Source organism: Anoplopoma fimbria, chromosome 11 (genome assembly GCF_027596085.1).
Source record: "Anoplopoma fimbria isolate UVic2021 breed Golden Eagle Sablefish chromosome 11, Afim_UVic_2022, whole genome shotgun sequence".
Classification (NCBI taxonomy): domain Eukaryota; kingdom Metazoa; phylum Chordata; class Actinopteri; order Perciformes; family Anoplopomatidae; genus Anoplopoma; species Anoplopoma fimbria.
In genome coordinates, this window is record NC_072459.1 from 15,442,010 (window position 1) to 15,455,221 (window position 13,212).

Sequence of the window (13,212 nt, forward strand, 5' to 3'; positions counted from 1 at the left end):
TCTATCAAATGGCCCCGCTGATTATCTACTCCAATTCCACCTGAGCTTGTTTTCCTCATTCATTCCATCTTTCCAGGTTCTTTGTTTTAGACGTTTCTCAGCTAATTTGAATTACGCTTTCAGGCGTGTGTCTACAGCCAATTAAAACTCTTAATGGAAATGTGTACCGGTTATCGAAAGGCAAAGCTTTCCTGTTCTTTTTTAGTCCTAGCTGTAGGGCTAATACTTTTTTTCTACCTTTTAACTCATAGCATGGAAGTGGAAGACAGCTCTCATATTATTTGAGGAACAGAAATGCAGTTACATGAGAATTATGACACAGGGATATGACTGTGGTAATAAAAGTCCTCCAGCTGTGAAGGTTAGTAGAGTGGTAATGCATAAATTAGCTCACATTCTATAATGTAGATAACACCTCAAGAAAACTAACACAGTAGCAATTCAAAGATAATTAAAAGATCATTCTAATTAGCCAAATGTGCTTACAAGATATAAAATCTTTGTTGACTAAAAGCAAAGCTGAGGGACAATTTACTGAAAGAATCTAACCCTCAAAATGACAGTGCTCAGGGAAAAGGTTGGCTGAAAAATGATGTCGATATTAAAAAACAATTACCCCCGGGTTGCTCTTTAAAATGCCCTCACTCTCAATCAGCAGCCGCCTTGTGAAGTAACAGAGATAATTTTGCCCAACCTGGATTGTAATTGTTTCAAATCAACCTCATGCGTCAGCGTCACTGCCAGAATGATTGCTCAAGAGCGTGAAGATTAATCTACAGAAGCACATATGTGGGACTTAATTTACGGGTTTGCAGTGCCATGCCTTGTGGATTCATTAGGCTCATTTGGTTTTCAATCATGTACAGTGTATATAGCTAAACAAAGGTAAAACAATGGGGGGGGGGGAATGTCAAGAAACAGACAGAAATAATTATACACAAACTGCTCAATATTCACATGCACAGTTTGTAACACTTACATGCGCATAGTGCTGATAAAAACAGAGGCCGAAAGACCCGTGTTCGTGAACAGAAGGTTATGTGTGTGTGAGAGTACAGCTGTGAAAAGCTGCCCCAAATGATCGGTCTGTTATCACGTCGACGTCTAAACACCTGTTAATGGAGGAGAAGACATTTTTACACCAGGAGGAAAAGTGTCATCATTTGCCAAACGCTGGTCCCTAATCAGCGGCGGCTAAGAAATTTGGATTGTGAGCCACTTTCAGGCTGAGAGAGGACGGGCCGTTCGACAAGCTCTCTGAAGAGAAACAGCTGCAAGCTGCAAATTGGAAAGTCTTTGAGAGAAGCCGCTCAGCCCTTTGTTATCTCCTTCCTCCTCTCCTCACAGTGCTGGCATGCAGATGTCTCCTCTCATTCCTCATGAGTAATTACAAAGATGGGAGAACGGCATGAAGGGATCAGTCTACATATGAGACATTGTACTGTAGGCGGCACACCCGAGCCAGGCAGCCGGCATGTCTTTAAATAGGAAAACTTCACCACAGCAAATGATTTAAACATTTAACACGTCGGTCTGCAGCTGTTTACTTCGTCGTGCTTCCGAAATGACGCACCAGACACAATATGTGACCACCCATGGTGTTGTTATATCATATACCCTCCACTCCAGCTGTAAGGCCCTCCTGCTCTGCCGGGGTGCAGAGAAGAGACATGGGGCTAAGCAGATAAGGATTTTTATCAGAGCCTGTGCAGGTGTTTGAAGGAGTGAGGCCATAACAGGATTGCTATTGGCCAGCAGGATTTCACTCGATGTGAAGAGAGTAAGAGCAGAGGGATGAATGGGTGAAAGTGGGGATGGGAGTTGTGTGTGTGTGTGGTGTTGCGGGTGAGCTGTTGGCCAGGGTGCTATAATTGTGAATCCCCTGAGAGTGCCGCAGTACAGCGCGTCTCCGACACCTGCTGGTGTGGCGATAAGGAGCGAAAAGCAATCACTCCAGCTAGCCGGCAGCCACGACTGGCATCTTGCTGCCTCTCAACCTGCTACTTGGGTATTTCTCTCATACATAACTGCCTTTCTGTTATAGGTCAGCTCCCTCTGCGAGAGGAGATGAGAAGTTGTACCAGTTAAGAGTGTATGTGGTCCAACTGTATCAGCACGATCCTCCTGCAAATCTAAAAAATGCAAAGCAGTGTGTGTTGAGGAAGTTCTTCGTTCAACTACAGGCTGCCATTTCAAACTAACTTCATTACCCACAGAGGTCAAGGACATGTGGTCTGGCTGCGAGTGGGTCCTCAGACTCTCTAGAGAGCGTTTCTCATTAGTGTGATTCCCGCTCAGGATTATTATGCGAATCCTTGGGATAAATCTTCGCTCGTCACGGAGGGACCATCAGCTGTTGCAGTCAACCAGCGCCGGCTCCTGAATTATTCATTTCCTGTTTACGGCAGGCGACAGGTGCGTGACCTCTGTGATGAGTGCCCAGGGTGTCTGGGAGAAGTGGTGACAAGGGAAGGGGAGGAGGGGGGAGGAAGCCTCGGAGGGACAGTACTGGAGACGTGGAGGAGAAGGGGGAAGATTCAGAGGAAACTGACAATTTGTCAGACTTAGGTTCTCGGTTTAGCCTTGGGGCTACTTTTGCTTTCATTTTCATGTTTTTCATTTTAATTCTGTGGCAGGAAATACAGCTTTAGCAGCCTTTTAGCTTTGGCTGCATGGAAGCTTTTTTGATGGGGGTTGTAGCAGGGGGTAAAAAAGCAAGTAAGGTGAATTTCCCCTAAAATGTTAGAGTGAAACCAAGGGTGGCGGGGGAGTTGAGGAGGTCTGCCAAGCTTGAGCTGCACATAAGCTGAGTGGCATTTACTGTAACCTTTCCCCTGGCTTTTAATAACTGTCGCAGAAACAGCAGAAACACGGATCACTGCGATTCACAGTGGACGCCTGGGAATTGCGAACGTACCTCCCGCTGCTGTGGCCACACGGACCCAATAGACACCCAGAGAGGACCATGAAGTCGAAAACTAACCCGCTTTCTGCTCAATGAAAACTTTATTATCAGTATGCGAGCACAAATGAGATGTAATAAAGGTATGGCAGATACGAAAAGAAAAGGAGCACCGCTGAAAGCCAAAGAAACAGAGATAGATAGATAGACAAAGAGGGTAGAGCCTGGAAATAAGCGGATGCTGTCAAAAAACACAGGCAACCCGTCTGGTTTGTTTAGGTTAACACCAAAGAAATACCAAACTGAATCAGGAATTCAATCTGGTTCACTCAGCCTGAACAATAGTATCTGACACCTGATAGCTCAAGAATAAGCCTCCCCTTTATTCACATGTATTGATGTGGACATCTGCATGGACACACACACACACACACACACACACACACACACACACACACACACACACACACACACACACACACACACACACACACACACACACACACACACACACACACACACACACACACACACACACACACACACACACACACAAAAGAATGCATTCGAAAGCAAACACCTGCTCTCTGTATGATACATAGGTTTCACCTTCAGGCAACTGGGGAAAGAGACAGACATTTCTCCCATTCGGCCCTCTACTTCTTCAGACAAAAATAACAAACGGCTGAATGATATAGTGAGCTGTCCCTTCTGGTTGCAAAGTGGGAAAAGGAACCACATCTCCGAGACGGCAGCTACAAATGGCCCGTCTCTATAACCGCCTTCTCTTTCTCTCTCTTGTTCTCTCAGCTGTGCATCCACAGAGACCTTGGCAGATCTCAAAGACAGATTAATCTCGATTGAAAAGTTGCTGAAGTGTCCTCAAGCGTCAAAGCGTTGCTACTTATCGCGGGAGAGCATAGTGGAGACGATCAAATGAAAAGACTGAAAATAAGCTCTGAGGTCATTTGGGATGGACGAACACCCACAAAGCGAGCAGTACTGTAAAGTGCGAACAGACCAGATTAAGCCCTCATCGTGTGAAATTTTGATCTAGCGGACAGTCTGTCTGGGGAAAGCCTTGGACTGCTGCTGTTGGAACTGCATGGATTTCATGTTTCCACCACGCAGTCCAGCATTAGTACCACAGTTCGGGCTGCTAAAGAAAACTCTTACTCTCACATGAAATCGTGGGGTCAGGGGTCACTAGAGGGAAACAGAGCGATGAGTAGATGTTTATTTTTGAAACACCACACTGTAAAACACCATATTTAGTGGAATCTACTAATATCTTGTCATTTACTTAGTGATAATAGATTTTATATTTTTGAAGTCTTTTGACTTTTAAGTAATGACTTCAGTGAATGTTCTATTCGGTAGATGAAAAACACATAATTAGCATAGTAGCAGACTTAGTACAATTAACTCCGCTGGTTTTACATCATCATGACTCACAGTATGATATGACTTTAAACATTATTTTAAGGCAGCAGGAAAACTTGTTTTGAAGTTGAACCAGCAACTTGAGGATAGCTTTTTTAACAGCAACTTGAGTGTTTGATATGTTATGCCCGCAATCTATATCATTTAAGTATAAAGCCTCAGAAAGATTGGCGTAAAATCGTATATACTGTAAGTGCAATATACAGGATTGGGAGCATTTTATTAGCGGCTGAGCTGGCGGCTTGCAGCTAACAGTTGTAACAGATCTAACAGTACAAACTACGGCAAAAGTGCTGACAGAGCTAACAGTGGCAGTGATATTGCATTCACAAGACAGGCGGATGGACAAAGCAAAAAACTAAATGCCTCCAGCTGTTGATGAAAATGTTTTTAGGGATTATTTATAGCAGAGTTCAATCCTCAACTAATGTGCTTCATGAAGACTGTGTGGGTGTGGTTTGATCAACCCACCAACTGTCAACAGATTCTGATTCAAATATTGAATCCTGATTGGTGCACAGAAGTTCATGACATCACCCTTGTCTAACTGATTGCCACCCACTTCAAAGCAGTGAGAATAGGACATAATAGTGCATGTGCTCATCATGTGGATCCCATCACTCACATTTAGAATCTTTTTGATAATTTACAGGGCCTTTAAAATGAGCCAAAATATTACTGCAGCAAGTGGCATTTTAATATTTACAGGTTCACACCATTGAGAATCACGAGTTGTAGCACTAAAGCAGCAGCATCTCTGACCAAAACAAATGTGAGAGTTGGAGACCTTTAGCAGCTCGTAGGACTCTCTATCGCCAGACCAATGTCGACTCTGGTCTTAACTCTCTCTTTGTCAGAGGCCTTTTTAGCCAAAGAATGTGTATTCTTTCTAAAGGATCATCTGAAGGGCTGCCTTTAGCTGAATGCCTCAAACTGCACTTAGCAAAGCTGTGTGAGAAGTCACAAATGAGGGCGCCAACCGTTTCAAAAGGAGGGATTGACATGCGGCTTGCCAGGTTTAAGATTGTGACTTCATTCTCTGCAGAGGTATACGTTAATCCACTATATCTTTAAATAGTTGTTTGCTGCTAAATACATTTTTTTAATCTCATCATTAGTTAATATAAAAATTAATATTATTTGTGATTGTTGTCATCTTGGTTATTTTTTTTCCTGTTAGTATCCTTTATGATGTGAAAATATTATTAATTTCTCATTGACAAGATGTTTTTCAGTTTTGAAAACTATACATTTGTTTATTTGTATTGGTTATGCTACTTTTTTAAAAGGCATTATTTAATGTATACATCTATTGTCTTTGTAATGATTAATTAGTCCATTTTAAATACATTTTAAATAATAAAAAAAGAAATCTTGTTAGTAATACAAATCTATCAAATTTATAATATCATTTTTTTAACCTCTTATAAATGTGTATTTAAAAAAGACTTTGAACAGAAATGAATGTAACATAAAATTTGAGTTGCAGATATAACATCAGGTTGGCATGTTACCATGGTGGAGTGGTCTGGGAAGAGATCTTACCACACAGTTTGATCAGCCCTAACATCATGGGGATCAATCCCATATTTACAAGGCAGCATCGAAGGGAGTCATCTCTATTAAGTTGACAAAACTCTGGAGAGATTTGTTGATCTTAGGCTATAACACTGTAAACCCGTTTAAGCTAACCCACTTCAGTCTGTCTGTGTCTGTCTGCTGAGACAAAGAGGATTTACCGCTAATCTGGCCTTAACAACAGCAGTAGAGCATTCTCCACGACAACACTCCAGAGAATAGAGCTAATCATGATTATCAAGTGGGAACAATTACCACTAATAAAATCAATTTTGCTGATTGACTGAGAGAACCAGAGAGAGATCCAGAGCAGACAGTTATTTGATTAGATTTGATTACACTTGAGTGTTTTTGTAGGATAACACATAAGAACAAAAAAAAAGATTGAAAGTATCTTGGAGTTTAAAAATATGACCCTGACATGAGCTAATTCTTATTTCAAACAACATAAATCAGTATTGTTGACCCAAAACGTGGGTTGATACTGATAGATTTGCACAAGGTTCAAATTCTGCTGCTCAGCCATCCCCAGAAGGTAGCTCTCACCCTTAATGACACGAGCCAACAGAAAGCAGCACAACGAGTTGGAGTACCAAAATTGCACAAAGGCGGCTGATGAGCTGACAAAAAGGTCTGATTGTAATACAGAGCAAATGTTGGATTTGATTGCAGTGATGAGGAAATGGCTTTAACAGGTGGAAGTGTAGCTGGGGAAGTGTATAATTCGCAATCCCTCCTCATTAGTAAGCAAATGAATTCAATCACCTCTCTTTGGTTAGCGGCTTGATAAATCCCTTCAAAGTGGTGTGTGGCTTCAACCTAAGCACGCAGCTTTAATAGATGCAGAGCTGCTAATGCGTCGCTCTCATTGATGCAGGACTCGCTTTTCCGTTAAGATCAGCCTGAACACGATTGTTGGCCCCAAGCAAACAAACCCAAATCAATGAAGTTGGGGTTCAGCGGGGAGCAATGAGGCGTATTTTTTATTTTTTTTTGCCAGCTTTACAAATTGTATTCATATGTCCCTCAAGAGAACTGACTGCAGTGAGCTTATGCCTGAGGGGAGGGCAGGAGCTCCAACCGGGCAGGGCGATGTTGGAAAATGCAGATCTGAGACGACAAGCTGTGTCTTTCACAGAGGCTAAAAGAGAACAGGGGCCACTCCTTTGGCCCCAAACTAAGAGAAGGTTTCACCCAGATCAGAGAAACGCAGTGTAACACCATTACTACCAACTGCCAATGTCCAAGACACAGCAGGGTTTGTCCACTGGGACTCTCATCGGAGACATGAGAATTAAACGAACCAGAAAATGAGATGGACACAGACTCCTGCCTCAAGTCTCATTCTGAACACTTGAAAATGTCTTCAATGACGCCGTGTCCTTTGCGGCATCAAAGGCCAATCAATGTATTTGTTGTGTCAAAGCGGGACAGTAGCATTTATTGAGCAACGACTTAGACCGAGTCAAACGCAGACAAAACTTATCTCTCCATGCCTGGCAACGAATCCGCCCCGCAGCCCCAATCAATTCGTCAGACAGCCTCTTCTTGAACACATACAAGCACGTACACACACACACAGAAGCGTGAGGCACTGTGATGATTAGCTTGTCCCACTTAATCACTTCCTATTAGAGACACCTGCAAGGTTTCAGCAGTCTTGTGTGATTATGTGCAATCATAGAAATGTCACATTCGAATGATAAGTAGCACGGGAAGACGGCTGTAAGCACACCATAGAATCACAGACTATTCTCATGCATAGGAAAAACTATTCATTTAAGTATATTTATATATATATATATATATATATATATATATATATATATATATATACAGCGGGTAAAATAAGTATTGAACACGTCACCATTTCTTTTCACCAGATGTCGGTAACAATCCAAGTAATCCATACATACAAAGAAAACCAAACAAATAAGTTCAGTAATTAAGTTATGTGTAATAAAATGGAATGACACAGGGAAAAAGTATTGAACACATGAAGAAAGGGAGGTGCAAAAAGGCATGGAAAGCCAAGACACCAGCTGAAATCCATCAGTAATTAGAAAGCAATCCTGCCCCTTGTCAGTGCAAATTAATATCAGCTGGTTCAGTCCCAACTGATGGCCTATAAAAAGGTGTCTCATTACCAAGGTGTCACTCAAGAAACATCTCATGATGGGTAAAAGCAAAGAGCTCTCTCAAGACCTTCGCAACCTTATTGTTGCAAAACATACTGATGACATTGGTTACAGAAGGATTTCTAAACTTCTGAATGTTCCAGTGAGCACTGTTGGGGGCATAATCCAGAAGTGGAAAGAACATCATTTCACCATAAACCGGCCATGACCAGGTGCTCCTCGCAAGATTTCTGACAGAGGAGTGAAAATAATTATCAGAAGAGTTTTCCAAGAGCCAAGGACCACTTGTGGAGAGCTTCAGAAAGACCTGGAATTAGCAGGTACAATTGTTTCAAAGAAAACAATAAGTAATGCACTCAACCGCCGTGGCCTGTATGCACGCTCACCACGCAAGACTCCATTTCTGAAGAAAAAGCATGTTGAAGCTCGTTTAAAGTTTGCTGCACAACATTTAGACAAGCCTGTGAAATACTGGGAGAATATAGTCTGGTCAGATGAGACCAAAATTGAACTCTTTGGATGCCATAATACACACCATGTTTGGAGGTCAAATGGCATTGCACATCACCCCAAAAACACCATACCAACAGTGAAGTTTGGAGGTGGGAACATCATGGTGTGGGGCTGTTTTTCAGCATATGGCACTGGCAAACTTCATATAATTGAAGGAAGGATGAATGGAAAAATGTACCAAGACATTCTTGATAAAAATCTGCTGCCATCTTCCAGGATGATGAAGATGAAACGAGCGTGGACATTTCAGCAAGACAATGATCCCAAACACACAGCCAAGGAAACTCTCAATTGGTTTCAGAGAAAGAAAATAAAGCTGCTAAAATGGCCCAGCCAATCACCTGACTTGAATCCAATAGAAAACCTATGGAAAGAACTAAAGATCAGAGTTCATAGAAGAGGCCCACGGAACCTTCAAGATTTGAAGACTGTTTGTGTGGAAGAATGGGCCAAAATCACACCTGAGCAATGCATGCGACTAGTTTCTCCATACAGGAGGCGTCTTGAAGCTGTCATTACCAACAGAGGCTTTTGTACGGAGTATTAAATAAATTTCAGTAAGCGTGTTCAATACTTTCCCCCTGTGTCATTCCATTTTATTACACATAACTTCATTTCTGAACTTATTTGTTTTGTTTTGTTTGTATGTATGGATTACTTGGGTTGTTACCGACATCTGGTGAAAATTTCGTGTCAATAGCACCTTTAGAAATATATTTACTGAGAAAAAAGGTGACGTGTTCAATACTTTATTTAACCGCAGTATATTCACACAAGACTCACAAATATAATCTCACACATAATTTTGCATATGATGTGCAGGTGTTTAAATAGCTAAGCACCCACACTCTGCTGGTGGTGGGGGGGGCTATCTGCTGTGGATAAAAGACATCCCCTTATCAGCTTCCTCATAGAGGAGCTGGGAATGAAGGCATTTACTCAAATGAAAGGCAGCCTTTGGAGATAAGCCGAGAGAGACCAAGCTCAACTAAGCTTTCAGATTGGACTGGGCCTGCAGAAGGAACAGAGGAGGATGGGGGGAAAAAACAAACTGGACGGATGGATGGAATGAAAGATGGGTAGATTGTTGATGAAGTGACGGGAGGATGGTGTCGGCTCTTATTTGTTGCTGTGCTGAGCTTTGAGGCGGATGCATGCCTACACAGGAGGAGTGCGTGGCTTTTGTCTGCCATGGAAGTGCTTTCATAAAGCGTATTTAGAGGATGTGGGAGTGAAAGCTATTGTGTTGACCCCGGTATTTTGTCTGTGTTGGCGTGCACGAGTGCGTCTGTGCCTTCTGTCTATCCCCGTGCTCGTATAGCTGGCCCAGTCTGCACAGAGAGCTGGCACATCTTCTCTGCTGTGCTGGGCTGTGAGCCGCGCTAGAATAACCCACTTCAAAGAGACCCATTGTCACACACTAATGTGGCAAACGGCAGCTAGCGCCACGGAAAGCGGCACACACTGAGACTGGATATTCCCTCCGAGATGGGGGAGGAATAGTGGCGTGGGAGGGGATGAAGAGCAGGGAGGGAGAGAGAGAGAGAAAGAGAGAGAGAAAGAAAGAGAGAGAGAAAGGATTTGTTCGCAAACTCACTGCTGTGCCAACATTAATCATGTAGACTCTCATAAAATCATTAGAGCTGATCATTCCCAGTCAGGCTCTCTCCACAACGGCTCAGTACTAACGACAAGAAGCGAATGCCAATTTCTGAAGGAGATGTAAGCCAACACACAGACACAATCAGAAACACACACACACACACACACACACACACACACACACACACACACACACACACACACACACACACACACACACACACACACACACACACACACACACACACACACACACACACACACACACACACCTTTGTAGTGCAAAAGAAGTAAGACAGCTGAACTAAACAGCAGGTGACATGAGATGTATTTATGTACAAAGCTTGTACATATTCGACGTGTTTCATGTATAATTATGTTTGCACACCCAAAAACACCCACCGTATTTATGTACTTGCAACCAGGTTTATTTTCCACCAAACTCATTTAGGTATATTCATATTCTGTTTATGTGTACTCATCGCAGTCCCATTACAAATTTATACCACTGATTGCATTTAAATGTGTGTCTGTGTGAACAAAAAAGAAAAGCCAGCCAGAATTTCTATATTTGCATTTGTGTTTTTTTATTTGATTTATGTGTATCATAAATTGGCAAAGTATTCTGCTGTGCACAAGCTCTGCCAATTCGTATGTGTCCCTGTACGTGTGTTTGTCTGTGTGTGTGTGTGTGTGTGTGTATTTGTGTGTGTGTGTGTGTGTGTGTGTGTGTGTGTGTGTGTGTGTGTGTGTGTGTGTGTGTGTGTGTGTGTGTGTGTGTGTGTGTGTGTGTTTACAGAAAATGCTTACTATTTATATTGGGACTTGCAAAATGCAAACCATATGTTTCGGTGGTTTCAATTTGTCAATTGATTTATGTATATTTATTTTTTGTTTAGGCTCCAAAAAATGTATACTATAATTTATGTATTGTGATTGCGTTTTTCCAATTAATTATAGATTTTGTACAAGCCTTAATTTCTTTGCCCATATAAAATGTTAAGTCTTATTACATACATTATTTAAGACCTAGGATCTTTTGACTTTTTAAAAAAATGTTTTTACTGTTGTTTTTTACAGAAAACATGAATAACCTACATTTATTTGTTAAGTATATATATGTATATTAAAAGGGCTGTTGATCAATTTATGATAGATAACAAATTATGATTTCTGGTGGTAGAGCATCTCTTTAGTTTGTCTTTTATGTGTAAATACAGCCTTTAGTATGTTTCCAATACTTTCCATCTAATTTCGCTTGTGTGTACAGCAGTACTACAAAGATCTGACATTAATTCCCAGCCAGTGTAATTAATCCGGCGAGCAGTGAGCTGTTAAACGCTCCTGAGATGGTGTGCAGTACAGGCGTAGGTCAGCATCCCGATGGCTAACAAAGAGCTGCAGCAAAGACAGCCATTAGAGCTGGATCACCGAGTCTTCTGTTTACACTTACCACCATTTACACACTAGCTGCACTCTATTATGCACAGTGGACCCTGGAGTATAGCAGAGCGCTGGTCAGGGCACCAGGTTCTGATGGCTAGAGCTGACTGTAAAATCATTGATGTTTGCTACTTTCTCAGCTGCTGATACTCCTCCTGCTTGGAGAGCTAGAATGGTTACATAGAGAGTCAGGTATGATGACTTACAAATGCACTTGAGAAGGTGCGAGAACTGAGAAACTACAAGAGAGAATAAGAAGGAGCAATCCTTTTCAAGTTATATTCCCTTTAAGATTCAATCCTTTCTATTTCCACCTGTCTCAGTTTCTAGCGGGCTCTCTCTTTTCTTTATGCGCTACTTTTAATCCTTCTGTCTGGTATGTAGCGCTCAACAGCCTTTAACTCTTCTCTCGCTCATTTAGGTGGAGGTCAGAGAATGCAGTGGAGGAGAAGTCGCCCACTTCAGTTAGAAGCTGCCTTACCTGCTAAAGACCAATGACTGCACAAGTGCAAGAAAAACACACAAACAACACATGCAGCACTGCTGCTACCCTTCAAGGTCTCCATCTTTAGCCTTAGCACCCGAGGAACAAGAGGCTAAGTGGTGAGGTTTTGGTGCCGAGTGAAGCGCTGGACCATTTCTCATGTTGTCAGAGCTCCTGCTGGGCCTCACATATGCCTGCAGCTCTCAGCATCCAGAAGCCATCACTCCAGCAGGCGGGCCAATCAAACCCACGCTGTCACTTCAGTGAAATGACTTGAACTGTCACTCACACACAGGGCCCCCCCCCCGAGGCCAGAAAGGGACACATACAAACTGTGCATACAAAAAGCAGACGCAGGTAATTTTTATCAAAATACAAATTGCACACTTACATATTAATAGCCTCCATCAGTGTTGTAGTACTCAAAATCAGTCTTGGTCTCGTGACATGGACTCGATCTATTCTTGGAATCAACTGCATTTTTACCTGGTCTCGTCTCTGTCTTAGACAAAGAGGATGTGTGAGGTATTTTTTTCAAGACCAGTCAAGACCAAAACTGTGGTAATATCACTTAACTGTCTCTGCAATGTCTGATTATTTTGGTACATCATAACAGTGATGTTCATTCGAACAAAGGGAAATTACCAAACACAAAATTCACCCCTTCAATGCCTTTTGATTATTTTATCAACACATTCCTCATGGTACAGTAATACTTCCACAAATATATATATATAGTATATATGGAAATAAAGAGGTAAATAAAGAGGAATGGTAGTGTGTTGTCTAAGAGTGTCTTTATGGGATTGTGGATTTTTAAGATCAACTTGAGGAGTTCCTACATGACACAAATTTATCCTAGTGTCATGCAGTGTGGGACTCGCACTGGTCTGGTCTGGTCTGGTCTGGTCTGGTCTGGTCGCGACTCGGCCTTGCCCTGCCTTGTTCTTGGTCTTGACTCGATCCCAACCCCTTAGAGTCTTGGTCTTGTCTCTGTCTCCTACACTCTTGTCCTGGTCATGACTTGGTCTCTGTTAAGGTGGTTTTGACTACAACAATGGCCTCCACTACAAAGAATATACAAATGTGTGAATGAAATCAAAGAAAAG

At 42.1% G+C, this 13,212-nt stretch overlaps 1 protein-coding gene across 1 annotated transcript in view; it reads right to left on the reverse strand.

Moving 5' to 3' along the window:
• znf385c (zinc finger protein 385C) overlaps positions 1–7,859 on the reverse strand; it is a 38,044-nt gene extending 30,185 nt beyond the window's left edge. The window contains exon 1 of the mRNA XM_054607427.1: positions 7,791–7,859. Within this exon, the coding sequence (XP_054463402.1) occupies positions 7,791–7,833 (43 nt within the window). The 5' untranslated portion in view covers positions 7,834–7,859. The remainder of the gene's footprint in view (positions 1–7,790) is intronic.
• Positions 7,860–13,212: the final 5,353 nt, after the last annotated feature.